This window comes from Aspergillus ambiguus (genome assembly GCF_047715705.1).
Source record: "Aspergillus ambiguus strain CBS 117.58 unplaced genomic scaffold BDV59scaffold_95, whole genome shotgun sequence".
Taxonomy (NCBI): domain Eukaryota; kingdom Fungi; phylum Ascomycota; class Eurotiomycetes; order Eurotiales; family Aspergillaceae; genus Aspergillus; species Aspergillus ambiguus.
In genome coordinates, this window is record NW_027395608.1 from 1 (window position 1) to 12,238 (window position 12,238).

Consider the following 12,238-nt stretch of genomic DNA (forward strand, 5'->3'; position numbering starts at 1 on the left):
GAGATAAAAGAGCTTAAAAAGTGGTCGATTAGTATGGAATCCGGAGGTGGAACGCTCGCCTGCATGGAACGTTCGCTTACCGAATACGTTAGTTAATTAACTAATAATGTGATTCTTCCCCCTTTTACTCAACAAGCGAATCGCAACGGTTACTATTCTGGGTAATGTGGGGGCAGTTGATTCTTCCCATCCTCTGGGGAAGTTTGTCACTCTTGCTTCATGTTCATATGCGTAGACAACGATAGATCTAATTCCTGAAACCAAGGACAAGATCTACTCCAGAATTACAACGAACTGACCTTAAAGCCCATAGGAGAATTGAAGGAACCCGCAGAGCAGCGGATACCGAAGAACCGATACACTGTATTCAAGGATCGACCATGCAGGGAACCGTGGAGATCGCAGGTGTTGAGGATGCGCACAGGTTCCAGAACAGCCTTGAGATTTCCGATCTGGGGAATGTCATCGTCGTCCAAGAAGACATCTGATAATTTATCGGAGTAGTCTTGTGTCCACTCGACGTGGCGTTGCTTGCCGATCCCCTCCAATAATACGACAAATGGTTGGGCTAGTACCAAGCCCACCTAGTCTTTAACACGGTGACCAGTGCGAAGAAGGCCAAATATAGGGCAGCCGTGAGACAGATAGTGTGATCAACAACTTCTGTCGGGATTGTAATTTTCTTGTTGGAGTTCTTAATAGTACTGGCGTCGGCACAAGGCTAGTCTTAAGGGGTCGTCGCTACGCAGTACCTAGGGTGTAGGTACTAATCACCAACCGTGGACCGTAATGAGTGATCTGCAGTGGACGCCCACCACTTCCCCAATAAAAGTGATCATTGCCCACGAAAAATAGTTGGGACAGGCCACTGGCCAGAAACTCTTCACATGTTTCCCCTCCGACTTCCGAGCGCGGTTAATAGATAAATCCTGGGGTCACCCACCTCCCCGGAGTGGCCGTTGACATTATACAACAGCTTTATCGAGTCAAGAACCGTCCAACGCTTTCCATAGTCACCATGAATGGCCTACGGAATCCCAAGGACTCGATGAAGTCCACTTGGCGCAGTCTCGACCGTGGCGAGTGGTCCATCTTCCACTGGTCATACGAACTCCTCGGCATCCATCCCGTCAGTCTGGACAAGGAGGTGCCAGTCCACGCCAAGCAGGACAAAGTACCTTATATGCCTGAGTGGCAGACACATCGTTGGGTTCTCACTCACGCCGTCATACCACTGGTGATCCATCATGTCTATCATTCCTACACGGGACACAACTTCACGCCGTTTGCCGCTTTCGTGTTCTACAGTCTTGCTTTCAAGGGAATCGCCATCCACGAGTTACATGTCCTTCGACGTCTCGGCCACACGCTTGGCTTCTTGGATGGTGACCAACATGAGCGTGATGGTGTCCCTGATGTGGGGGTTGTAAAGGTCTTCCACTCACTTCTTTCAACTTCGACCTTCCGTCCTATCTTCACCGTGTTCTTGAGTTACCGCACGAGCCAACCTCCTTCATCGATCAGTTGGGCATGGCTTCCTCTAGAGGCCGGCCTCTACGGCATTATACTGGATTTTTGGTTTTATTGGTACCACCGCTTGATGCACGAGGTCGAAGGACTCTGGAAATATCATCGCACCCACCATTTGACCAAGCATCCCAACCCGTTGCTCACCCTATACGCCGACCACGAGCAGGAGTTTTTCGACATTGCGGGAATTCCCCTTATGACATACTTCACGATGAAACTGATGGGTTTCCCCATGGGATTCTATGAATGGTGGGTGTGTCACCAATACGTCGTGTTCGCCGAACTGGCGGGGCATAGCGGATTGCGTCTTCTCACTGTCCCTCCCAACACATTGAGCTGGCTGCTGAGAATGTTCAATGCCGAACTCATCATTGAAGACCATGATCTTCACCACCGGAAGGGCTGGAAGAAGAGCAGCAACTACGGAAAGCAGACTCGTCTCTGGGACCGGATATTCGGCACATGCGGTGACCGTATCGAGTGCTACCAGGAGAACATTGATTACGACTACGCTGTATCCATGCCCTGGTTTTGATGTCGGTTTGACAGAGACCAGAAGCGCATAAGGCAACAGCCCTGCTCATATGAGAATGATGCGAAAATGTATGACACGATGTATATACATGTTAAATGATTCTTTTGGCGCTCGTTGCTTTCATACCCTTTCTCGTTACAATTTAAATATATCCTGTTGCACAAATATCATAGACGAATGCTTCCGCTACATGTTAATGTTCAAATACATCGTATGGCATTATCTCATACGTAGACCCTAGTTGAGGAGGCCTAGCACAGATATTTTGCTGTAAGCATCTGGTCCTAGTATAGATAGTTGCAAAGGTCGGCATGGTCATATCAACCTGGGACTTCTAAGCATGTGCAGCATGAAATTAGGTCCCGGTATTCTTGGTATAATAATCACTGGAACCCTGCTCATTCTCTTCATCGACTGGTGACATCTCTAGGCTCTTATGAACACCTTAAGACATCTCCAGTCACGTGCATTAACACAAAAAATATGTATATAATATTTTCAAGTGATAGCCAAATGCTTCCATCTCTGGATGACAGAAATAGACAACAGGAATGAATGAGAGATTAAGGGCGACAACTACAAGCGTTAGGATACAAGGAATTTAAAGGAAGAGAACGACACCAGCTTACAGATTATATAGAACTTCCAACAGGTATTATCAAAGCCGATGGGAATAACTGTGACTACCATTCAGTTGCCTGAGATATAATTAATATGCTTCCTGCAAGGGATTGGGGCTCTGTCATACATAGCTAATTTCGAGCGGAGACTGCAGCGACACATTTGACGCGCATCTTTAGGGAGTTTATTTCTGTGGCATACAGCCATGGCACATTGAAATAACTCCGAAGTCAGTATAATTTCTGTTATTCAAGCACCATTTGACATGCCTCATCCCGAATGAATTGTAAAAGAAGAAGTAGAAAGCAACTGCCATGGAAAGGCTTGGTATGGTGTTGAGCTTCAGATCGATCCCGATCATAGTTGAGCAGATGGCGAGTGCCAATGCACCCAAAGCATGCATTTGCGCCTTCCTATACGTTCAATAAACCATATGGGGATAAATGCAAAGAAAATATACTGTGGCGGCACCACGCCAGCTAGGACGAGAGCTAGCTCGGTACTAAATCCAAGGTAATCTCCCAAAAGAACCCGCAGATAGTGTCCAATTGAGCTTGCAGCTTGTCAGAAAATATATATCATGGGTACCTGCTTATATGGAACTAACTTGATTCCATACATCTCCTGCATATACAGACCTGCCGCCCCTAGCGACAGACGGCGAAAGTTTTCTTCATCACCGTTAGTGAATATAGTGTACCAAGCATGTTGGATTTGTCTTCCTGAAGTGCAGCTTCGATTTATTGACACACGGATAACATTAGGAACATTGGCAGTAGTATCAATCAAACGACCCATTACCGAGATTGGTGTGTCCAATATCCTGTGATCCGCCAACCACCTTAGAGATGCAGAGATTCAACAAGAAATGGGACAGTAATAAGAGTGTATAATGTGAGCCGACCAAGCAACCGACATCATGCATCCCAGTAATGATGCCCGAAGCCATTACGGGCATGGCGCATGACCTTGTCTCTCTATTTGAATTCTACTCTGCTGGCTTCGATGCAGACTCTTCCGGTTGTAATATTTAGCACGTGCGAAGCTTATTCGGCGGGCATTGAAAACACGGGGACTTCGTTAAAGCCCATTTAATCTCATAGATCGTTAATACAGATTACAGTGCGTATTAAGACGATCTAGTGCCTCAAGCACCTAGAGTATATGCGATGGTGTTTAACATAACGTTTAGTTCTGGGAATCTGAGTTCTGTAGTCGTTAGTATTTTGGTGAGCGGGAACGTACTAGGTAGCACGATTGTGATTCCCAGTGACGTGCGTCAGGAAAGTACCGCGTGCGGAATAGGCCTAGCCTTGGTATACTGCGTATTGCGTACACCATACAACAGGAACAATCTATTGAAACACCCCTTAAGGTGTTCAACCAACTCATTATCTTATGAAGCAGGAGATGTGGCTTTTAATCTCCGGGCATTGGTCGGGCTCCTATCACATTACATAGCCTACAGCGTACAGGTCCTCTACTGGGCGGACGCGGACTTCTTGTCGTTTTGGCAAATGATTCACGAAAGTTAAGTTGCTCCACTTTAAATAATTCCTTTCGAAGATTTCCAAAGGAAGATCAGGGCCATCGCCCTATCATCTCTGGTTGTGTGGAGAAACTCCTGTAGATCAGCTCCCGCTGTTCCGCCAAGGCACAGCCTTGAACAAAGGTCTAATAGACCAGAGCGAAAATATGCGGGGATACGCATGAAATACGCCATTTAGAGTTCTTTCTCGTGGTGACATTTGATAATGCCGAGGTCTTCAACATGTACCGCCTTCGTTGGAAAGAATCTAGCCTTATAAACGAGGTAACAGGGCTCTAGGAGTAATTCCGTCCCGAGCCGTTAATGGTGATCACTCCATCCGTCTGGCTATCCTGCGGGGAAGAAAGCGTTCTTCACATGTGCGCCGTCATCAACCAGTATCTCTCCGCCAGCTAGCGATACGAAATACGATTTCAGTGTGGACTACTGCTTATGTACCGTCACCGATACCGGGAAGTATACATCCACTCAGGATGGTGTCAACTAGCTGCTAAGCCTTTAGAAGGAATACGCTCCGATGTGGTCAGTCCCTTATTTTACGCTATTAGCATAATTACAGGATAATAATACCCTCCAAGGCTCAGGGGATAAATATTGAGAATTCTTCCAAGTTCTCCCACAAAATTTCACCAACTGGGGTTACCTATTATACGGTGGCCCGCAACCCTTTACGTTCATCATGGGGGGTGCAATTCTTCTAACCCTAGCTACCCTAGCTGTCCACGCTTTTGGGGCTGCCTCGTCAGACGCAGTTGCTGTCTGCCAACATCTGCACTCCATATACCCCGAATTAACCGTTTGGGACCCTTTGGGTAGCTTTGGTGCCGAGACAATTCTCCACGCATCCCAGTATAGCCATGCCATCCATCATTACTGGAACGGAGTTAACGCAAAAAACCGTCCAGTCTGCGTCTTTTTCCCTTCTAATGCGGAGGAAGTTGCTGTTGCGGTGAAAGAATTGAACAAGTATTCTACTGCCCAATTCGCGCTGAAGTCAGGCGGTCACAATTTCAATACTGGTGTCTCAAGCACTGACGGAGGAGTTCTTATTTCGTTCAATGAGAACTTGTCTACCGTCAAACGCACTAGTGACGGAAACTTCGATGTTGGACCAGGGGCACGTTGGGGAGATGTGTACGAGGTGGCAGAAAAAACCAACCAAGTTGTCGTTGGAGGTCGTCTTGCCAATATCGGCGTTGCAGGATTTACTTTGGGAGGGGGGTTGTCTTACTATTCTGCGCAATATGTAAGCTTTGCCTCATACTGCTCAAACGTAATGCTGTGAGGTTACTGATCCATTCTGCAAAGGGATTGACTTGCGACAATGTCATTAACTTTGAAGTGGTCCTCGGAAATGGTACTGTCGTCAATGCCAATAGCTTCTCCAATACAGACCTATGGTGGGCACTCAAGGGTGGAGGCAATCGTTTTGGGATTGTCACAAAATTCACCTTCAAAGGCCACCCACTTGGAGTCAATGGTCAGGTTTGGGGAGGTATACGCTTTTACTCAGGTGACAAGCGGCATGAAATTTTCCAAGCGTTGGCTAAATTTATCCGCGAGTACCCTGATGCTAAAGCTGCCGTGATTCCGACATTTGACTTTGGCCTTCCAGGTGCAATCGTCTCTAACCCTGCACTTTTCTACTTCTATGACGGGCCAACTCCTCCTCCTGGCACATTTGCGGGTCTCGAGGAGGTCGAGGCTATTCTAAACACCACTCAGACCACCACTTACACTGACCTAGCCAATCAAGCTGGAGGAGCAAAGATATATGGCATCAATGCAGCTGCTCACGTCAATACATTCCCTAATATGTCCCCTGAACAGATGGATGGACTGCTAGAACTTCACTGGGAAACATACCAGTCCCAGATTAGAAATAATTCGGCCAGGAATATTGATATCCAAATTGGCACTTTCACACCGCAACCCTTATCTGTACGAATTGCCAAAGCGTCGGCAATTAGCGGGGGAAATGCCCTAGGACTCGATCCCGAGCATGGCGACCGCATCTGGGTTGAGAATGATCTTATTTGGGTCAATCCGGTGTGCAACGAGGCCTGCCCTGGATACCTCCGAGAGGTGGCCGATGGGGTGCGATCCAAATTTGCTGCTCGATTCCGAGGTGTAAAGCCTACAAACTACCAGTCGGGTAATGTGGAATTCATCTCGTAAGGCCTTATCCTTGCCCTTCAGCTAGCTAATGGCTCTGATAACATTACGCTGACACTTGGAAATAGCGGTAATCCTCTTTTCATGAACGATGCCGGGGACTATCAAGATGTTTATTCGAGCTACGGTACAGCAAACAAGGACAAGCTAGAGGAAATTGCAAAGGCATATGACCCCAACCAATTCATGTTCCGCCAAGGGGGCTGGGCATTCTGAACAAGTGTATGGATAGTTTCATGGGTTGACGAGCATGAACATTTCCAGGTGCTAGAAATGATAAATACGCCACACCCATTATGATGAACTCAATGCGACAGAATATGGTTTATGTTGCTAAAATGAACAGAGAGTTAAACGGACTGCAACAGAACAATCAATCGTATCCTCTAGATATCTTGCGTCCAACCCCAGTACCTTTCGATGAGGCTGACCCTTTCCGATTACGCCAGTGTGGTTGTGCTGTAGACACGATTACGATTAGTTTTTCTTTGGCCATTCTTCGACCAAGGGGCAGAATAGAAGCAGCAAAAAGCGGGAAGATATGCTATAATTCGGTGCAGTCGAGCAACGTGTACGCCCATGAGCCCCAGAACTTCCGGAATATACGTCAGTACTTCTACATCCATAACGCAGGAAATTTTGGTAACCAGTTTATCCAATCTGGGTCGACAGTCTTGGGGTCGACAGTCTTGATTAGTCAGCAACACTGATTTTTTTTTAACTATCAATCTTCTCAGGAAGGCAATGGCAACTCCTGCCCAGTGGACTCCATGTCACCGAAACGCCATTGCTGCTGGATATCGCCCATGGCATGGCATAACGCTTACAGAGTGCTACACTGTGTGCGGCTGGCTAGTGGCCTCCTGGCTGGGTGCCATGCCTTTGCACGTGGTACAAGCCCGCTTTGGGATAGCTTCAAATAATTGGCCACCACCACCCTGACTCCACTTATGGCGAATTGTTTTATCCACGGTCTTCTGCAGTGGGCCCCGGCAGCTAGGCAAGTCGTAAAGAGACCCATGCCGAGCGCAGAATTTGAAGAGTTGCGGTGATAATAATTGCTCAGTGACTTTATTTCACCCAACTCTTCACTGTACGGTGGATAAACCTCATGCTGTCAACACCCCCTGTGGCCGAGAAACGGCTCCAGGCGACGAAGGACCACCTGACCAGACCTGGTGTCTCCAACATCACTGATAAGTCCTGGGTCCACCCTCATCTACGGCACACTGTCGACCCGATCAAGGGCCGCCAATTACAAGTCTCCCAGCTAGTGAAGAAAGGCGAACTTCTCCTTGTTGACTCCGCATACGCTGTGATTCCTGTCGTTGATAATCCGCTGTGCAGTGATTATCTCCTATGCAGTAATTCTGGATGTAACCAACAGGTGGGTTGCACCGCCAGCCGGATCTCATGCCCGAAAAACTGCATTGCCGATGTAGTCTGGTGTAGCGCGGCCTGCGAAGCAGCTGATAGAAGACGGCATGCCTTTGAATGTACCTGGTTACACAGATTCGCGACATCAATTCGAAAAAAGTGGGGAGAATATGACTTCGGCATGTTATGGCTCATTGTTCGTATCCTTGCAACGCGGTTTGTGGAAGGGGACCAGGACACCAAAGGACATGACCATTCCAGAAAGACAAGCCACTGTTTCCCGACAGGCTGGGATGCAATTGAATCATTTTGTGGTTCCCAGGAATCTTGGTCCTACGCTCAAGTTCGCCGTTGGAGCGCACTGATTAAGAAATATCTCAAGAATGGCCCGATTTTACCCCATGGGTCGACACTTGACGAACTCTTGAGCATCGTCTGCAAGGAGGAAGCCAACTCGTTTGGTTTATATCCCAGGGAGACAGGGATGCCGCTTCTTGCAGGGCCGCAGGTTGATCGAGGCGAGCAATTCGGTGCCGCGGTCTATCCCAGAGCTGCGATAGCTAACCATTCCTGTTGCCCTAATGTGAGCATTTCTTATGCTGCCATCGCTTTTTGCGGGAGACTAATTCCATGGCCCTAGGTAACCCACAAGCCCGATGACCATGGCCGCATGGTCTTCATTGCTTCCAGAGATATTCTTGATGGCGAAGAGTGCTGTATCTCTTACTTTGATCTCGTTCAACGTGTGGATGTGAAAGATAGACGAGATCATCTTCAGACCTCGTTTCGATTTACTTGCCATTGTCCGAGATGTGTAGCAGAAGAACCACCAAAGGAAGATGACAACTGGGATGTACTTCCAGCTTTAGACGAAGAGTAGTGGATCATCTTGCTTCAATTTACTGTCCATTTTGTTCACGGACGTGAGGTGCCAGTTTCCCGGGGAAAGACAATCTCGTTCTAATGACATAGAATCTTTGATACGTAACATAATATAGGATTGGCCCACAGAGTGCACAAAGAAAATGACATTAAGTTCAGAAGTTCTCCCTCTGGGTTACAAAACCCTAGTTGTCTGGTATCTGATGATCAGCGGCATCCACACCTGCATCCCACCGATATTTAGCTGCAGGATGGTCTGGGAGAGGACCACTCTGACCGGCCTTTGAATAGAGATTCTCACGATAGGTTTTCCCGGTATATTCGTCCCAAAAAAGTCCACGTTTTCGCAGCTCAGGGATGAGAAGGTCAATGATGTCCTTGAACGACCCCGGCTTGACTGCATATGCCTGGAATATATTAGCTATCATTGCCAATATCATCACGACTTTGGTGCTTACCAGATTAAACCCATCCACATCTGCTTCCCTTACCCAACGCTCCATTTCGTCTGCAACCTCTTGGGGGGTACCAACTGGCGTGGCCCCCAATCCTCCTACAGTTATGTGCTCACCAACCGTAGCCTTCGTCCACTTCGAGATTTCCGGGGTCGCTTTTGACCATCCTTCCACCGCAGACCTATGTGAAATGGTTAATGGATGTAATGCTGATGCGTCCAAAAGATGCGAGGCAATGTACCTGATGGCGTTGCTTTCAACATGCCGCAACTCCTGATCATCTTCATATGTGTCTAGATTGATACCGGTCCATCCTCCAAATAGACTAAAAGCCCCGTCAATGGACCCCAAGCTGCGATAATATTTAAATTTCTCCAATGCCTCTTCATGCGTAGAACCCAGAACTGGGCATAGGATGGCCAGGAACTTGATATTCACAGGGCCACGGCCAAACTCGGTCTTGGCCAAGTCTCTGATCTCTGCTATATTCTTTGCGACTACAGATGGACTATGTCCAGCGACAAATATGGCTTCAGCGTGCTGTGCGGCAAAGGTTTTTCCCGCCCTTGAGGTCCCAGCTTGAAGGATGACGGGAGTTCGCTGGGGGCTCGGTTGGCAGATGTGTGGCCCAGGTACGTTGAAATGCTTCCCAACGTGATTGATCTCTCGGACTCGGGCCGGGTCAGTATACATACCTCGCTCCTTGTCGAGAACTACAGCATCAGATCTCCAGGATGCCTCCCACAATTTGTAGGTAACCTTGATGTACTCTTCGGCAATAGCATACCTGTCGTCATGCTGAAGACATGTCAGCGGCTTCCTTACAGTGTTACTTGAATTTCACCTGATGCCACAGTGCATACCTGGGGTTGTTGGGCATAGCCCAGGTTACGGGCAGCTGAATCCAAGTAACCGGTAACAACCTGTCGTAAGTTTGCATAAGGACTCAAGCATGACTCCGGAATTAAATATCACTTACATTCCATCCTACCCTGAGAAGACGAGCAAATATTTAGCAGTATTCTTGATAATCATGTGAGGTGCAAAACGTACCGCCCCTTAGAGAGGTGGTCGATGGTGGATAGACGTCGAGCCAAATGATACGGCTGCTCATACGTTGTCGTTACCGTTACCCCAAACCCGATATTCCTCGTCGCTGCGGCCATTGCAGGCACGATGGCAAGCGGTTCGTTGACTGGCCATTGCGCTCCAGATGAAATGGCTGGGGCGAGGTTTTTAGGTCCTTTGTAAACATCATAGCCTCCTAGAATTGATTTGTCAGTTTCGCCCTTGCTTCACTGAAAGCGTGTCCTACCAAGAACATCAGCGATAAAAATTCCGTGAAACTTCGCATTTTCTAGAAGCCTGGCTAGCTCGACCCAATGATCAATGTCATTGAAACGATGAGATTCGTCGCCTTCGGCTCTCCAGAGGCCCGGAGATTGATGGCCACTGCCTGGATGCTGGTAAGTAGGTCGGCTATAGTAGTGGGACTGAGGTGTCAGTTGCGTACACATCTCAACGAAGGCGTTGAGGATTAGGGACTTCCGAGGCGCAGTGGCCGTAGGTGCAATAATCCCGGGAGCTGTCATGGCCAATTCGTAAGCACACCTAGCGATATTTTGGAGTTGAAATGAAAGGACGTGTCGTTTAACCTGGTCTAACCTCGCGCGGTGCGATATTTATAAGACACATATCTCCACAGATCAGGGTCTTGTTGAGAGGAACCGTAAGTACGCAATCATTCACTGCAGTATTAACATAACCCCCTCCTTACCCAGATCTACACTAGTCATTTGCCCCTCTATCACCACAGTGGACCTTAATGACGCCATACAATATGCCGAAAAGCAAAGGCGAAGTGTTTACATACGCAAGAATCCAATACCCTCGGGATTTGAATAAGGAATAACCGAACTAACTTTGTGAATAAAATTATATACAATTTCCCCTACGGCGTAGAAGGGAGGCGGTTTGATCGTCAGCATCTTTCCTCATCACGCAACTCAGCTTACTTGAGAAAGCCAATTTTCAAGACCGTAAACCCTTTTTCTTTCCCCTTCACTCACGATCGGCATTATTCTGGATGGAGCAGTAAATAATTAACTTAATATTTTAGTTTGGTGTGGTTTATCAAAGGCACCTTGTTCTTCGTACGTTTTGCCTTTGCCAACGGATTCGTAGAAGAAATACATAATTAGAATTGATTGAACCGACAGTGAAACAAATTGTAGGACGAATTACAGTTCTTGAAATCTAAATCTGCTTATGGCAGTAGAAAAGAAGCTACCACACTGGCGAAGTAACTCTAGAAAAATTTCCGTCCCATGAGCCGAGAGTACTGCGTGTGCGCTACTTGATTCAGCCTTAATACACAAGATCCATATTGATAAAAGCACCTCATATGCATTCTTGATCATACCATAGCAGATCACCGTCCCATTAGAATTATTATCATACATATTATTATGATCACGTCTTTGAGGCAGGCCCTACTGCAATAAGTCGTGAGCAGATAAAATGGCGTGCATTTAAGGGCATGTAATATCTCTCAAACTATTTTGACTAGGTCAAGATTATCACAGAAGAATTCCTCTCCCCCGACTTTCCGAACTTGCTGCTAGGTTATTGACTACAGATAGCGACATTTATCGGCCCCGCTCCTCAAACGCACGAAGGAAATATGCTGCAAAGGCGCAGTGGCAATGCTACCATCCAGCCACCCCTATCACAGGCGGCTGGCTATGTGGTAGTAGTTGTGCTAGGTCTTATTATTGCAATTGGTATGTACTATTTTCCATCCCGACAGGGCAAGTACTGACTATTTTAGTGATGATGTTTATAACCAAAATCTTGAAAAGAACCGTCGGAGAGGACAATAGGAAAACTGAAATGTACATTGTGCAAACACACACGGCCAAGTGAATAATTACTGAGCAAAACATTTAGGTTTATGACTGCCAATAGGACCGTCCGTACGGGACTTACGGCGTCAGCAGTGATATCTGTATGCTGCCCGACGCTCTTTTCGCTCTAGGGTCTCTACCGAACACTAGTCGTGGCTATGGACCACAGCAATGCTTGGCTCATCTTTTCTTAAATTTTTTTCTACAA

The 12,238-nt window shown here is 47.2% G+C and overlaps 4 protein-coding genes across 4 annotated transcripts; 3 read left to right on the forward strand and 1 right to left on the reverse strand.

The window, feature by feature from the left end:
• The first annotated feature begins 663 nt into the window (after positions 1 to 663).
• BDV59DRAFT_166114 (sterol desaturase family protein) lies at positions 664 to 2,256 on the forward strand. Its single transcript, XM_073687647.1, has one exon. It carries the CDS (start codon positions 1,019 to 1,021, stop codon positions 2,063 to 2,065), a length of 1,047 nt encoding a protein of 348 aa, XP_073542516.1. The 5' UTR covers positions 664 to 1,018; the 3' UTR covers positions 2,066 to 2,256.
• Positions 2,257 to 4,737: 2,481 nt separating this feature from the next.
• On the forward strand, positions 4,738 to 6,708 carry BDV59DRAFT_189977 (FAD-binding oxidoreductase). The gene is made up of 3 exons (XM_073691693.1): positions 4,738 to 5,481; positions 5,544 to 6,409; positions 6,479 to 6,708. The coding sequence occupies exons 1-3, from the start codon at positions 4,915 to 4,917 to the stop codon at positions 6,624 to 6,626; spliced, it is 1,581 nt and encodes a 526-aa protein (XP_073542517.1). The 5' UTR covers positions 4,738 to 4,914; the 3' UTR covers positions 6,627 to 6,708.
• Positions 6,709 to 7,411: 703 nt separating this feature from the next.
• On the forward strand, positions 7,412 to 8,817 carry BDV59DRAFT_189980 (SET domain-containing protein). Its single transcript, XM_073691694.1, has 2 exons — positions 7,412 to 8,370; positions 8,428 to 8,817. The coding sequence occupies exons 1-2, from the start codon at positions 7,522 to 7,524 to the stop codon at positions 8,665 to 8,667; spliced, it is 1,089 nt and encodes a 362-aa protein (XP_073542518.1). The 5' UTR covers positions 7,412 to 7,521; the 3' UTR covers positions 8,668 to 8,817.
• Positions 8,818 to 8,854: 37 nt separating this feature from the next.
• Positions 8,855 to 10,716, reverse strand: BDV59DRAFT_206663 (LLM class flavin-dependent oxidoreductase; the record flags this gene model as incomplete). The annotated part of the gene is made up of 8 exons (XM_073694835.1): positions 8,855 to 9,076; positions 9,128 to 9,305; positions 9,366 to 9,922; positions 9,988 to 10,047; positions 10,104 to 10,116; positions 10,178 to 10,388; positions 10,440 to 10,580; positions 10,638 to 10,716. 8 exons carry the CDS (start codon positions 10,714 to 10,716, stop codon positions 8,855 to 8,857), a joined length of 1,461 nt encoding a protein of 486 aa, XP_073542519.1.
• Between the last annotated feature and the right edge of the window lie 1,522 nt (positions 10,717 to 12,238).

What these genes read in the sequence shown, in the direction of transcription:
- BDV59DRAFT_189977 (XM_073691693.1), top strand. Translation starts at nt 4,915, where the DNA reads ATGGGGGGTGCAATTCTTCTAACCCTAGCTACCCTAGCTGTCCACGCT. An exon ending in CTTACTATTCTGCGCAATAT is followed by an intron (nt 5,482 to 5,543) that starts GTAAGCTTTGCC and finishes CATTCTGCAAAG; the next exon opens with GGATTGACTTGCGACAATGT. An exon ending in GGTAATGTGGAATTCATCTC is followed by an intron (nt 6,410 to 6,478) that starts GTAAGGCCTTAT and finishes ACTTGGAAATAG; the next exon opens with CGGTAATCCTCTTTTCATGA.
- BDV59DRAFT_166114 (XM_073687647.1), top strand. Translation starts at nt 1,019, where the DNA reads ATGAATGGCCTACGGAATCCCAAGGACTCGATGAAGTCCACTTGGCGC.
- BDV59DRAFT_189980 (XM_073691694.1), top strand. Translation starts at nt 7,522, where the DNA reads ATGCTGTCAACACCCCCTGTGGCCGAGAAACGGCTCCAGGCGACGAAG. An exon ending in ACCATTCCTGTTGCCCTAAT is followed by an intron (nt 8,371 to 8,427) that starts GTGAGCATTTCT and finishes CCATGGCCCTAG; the next exon opens with GTAACCCACAAGCCCGATGA.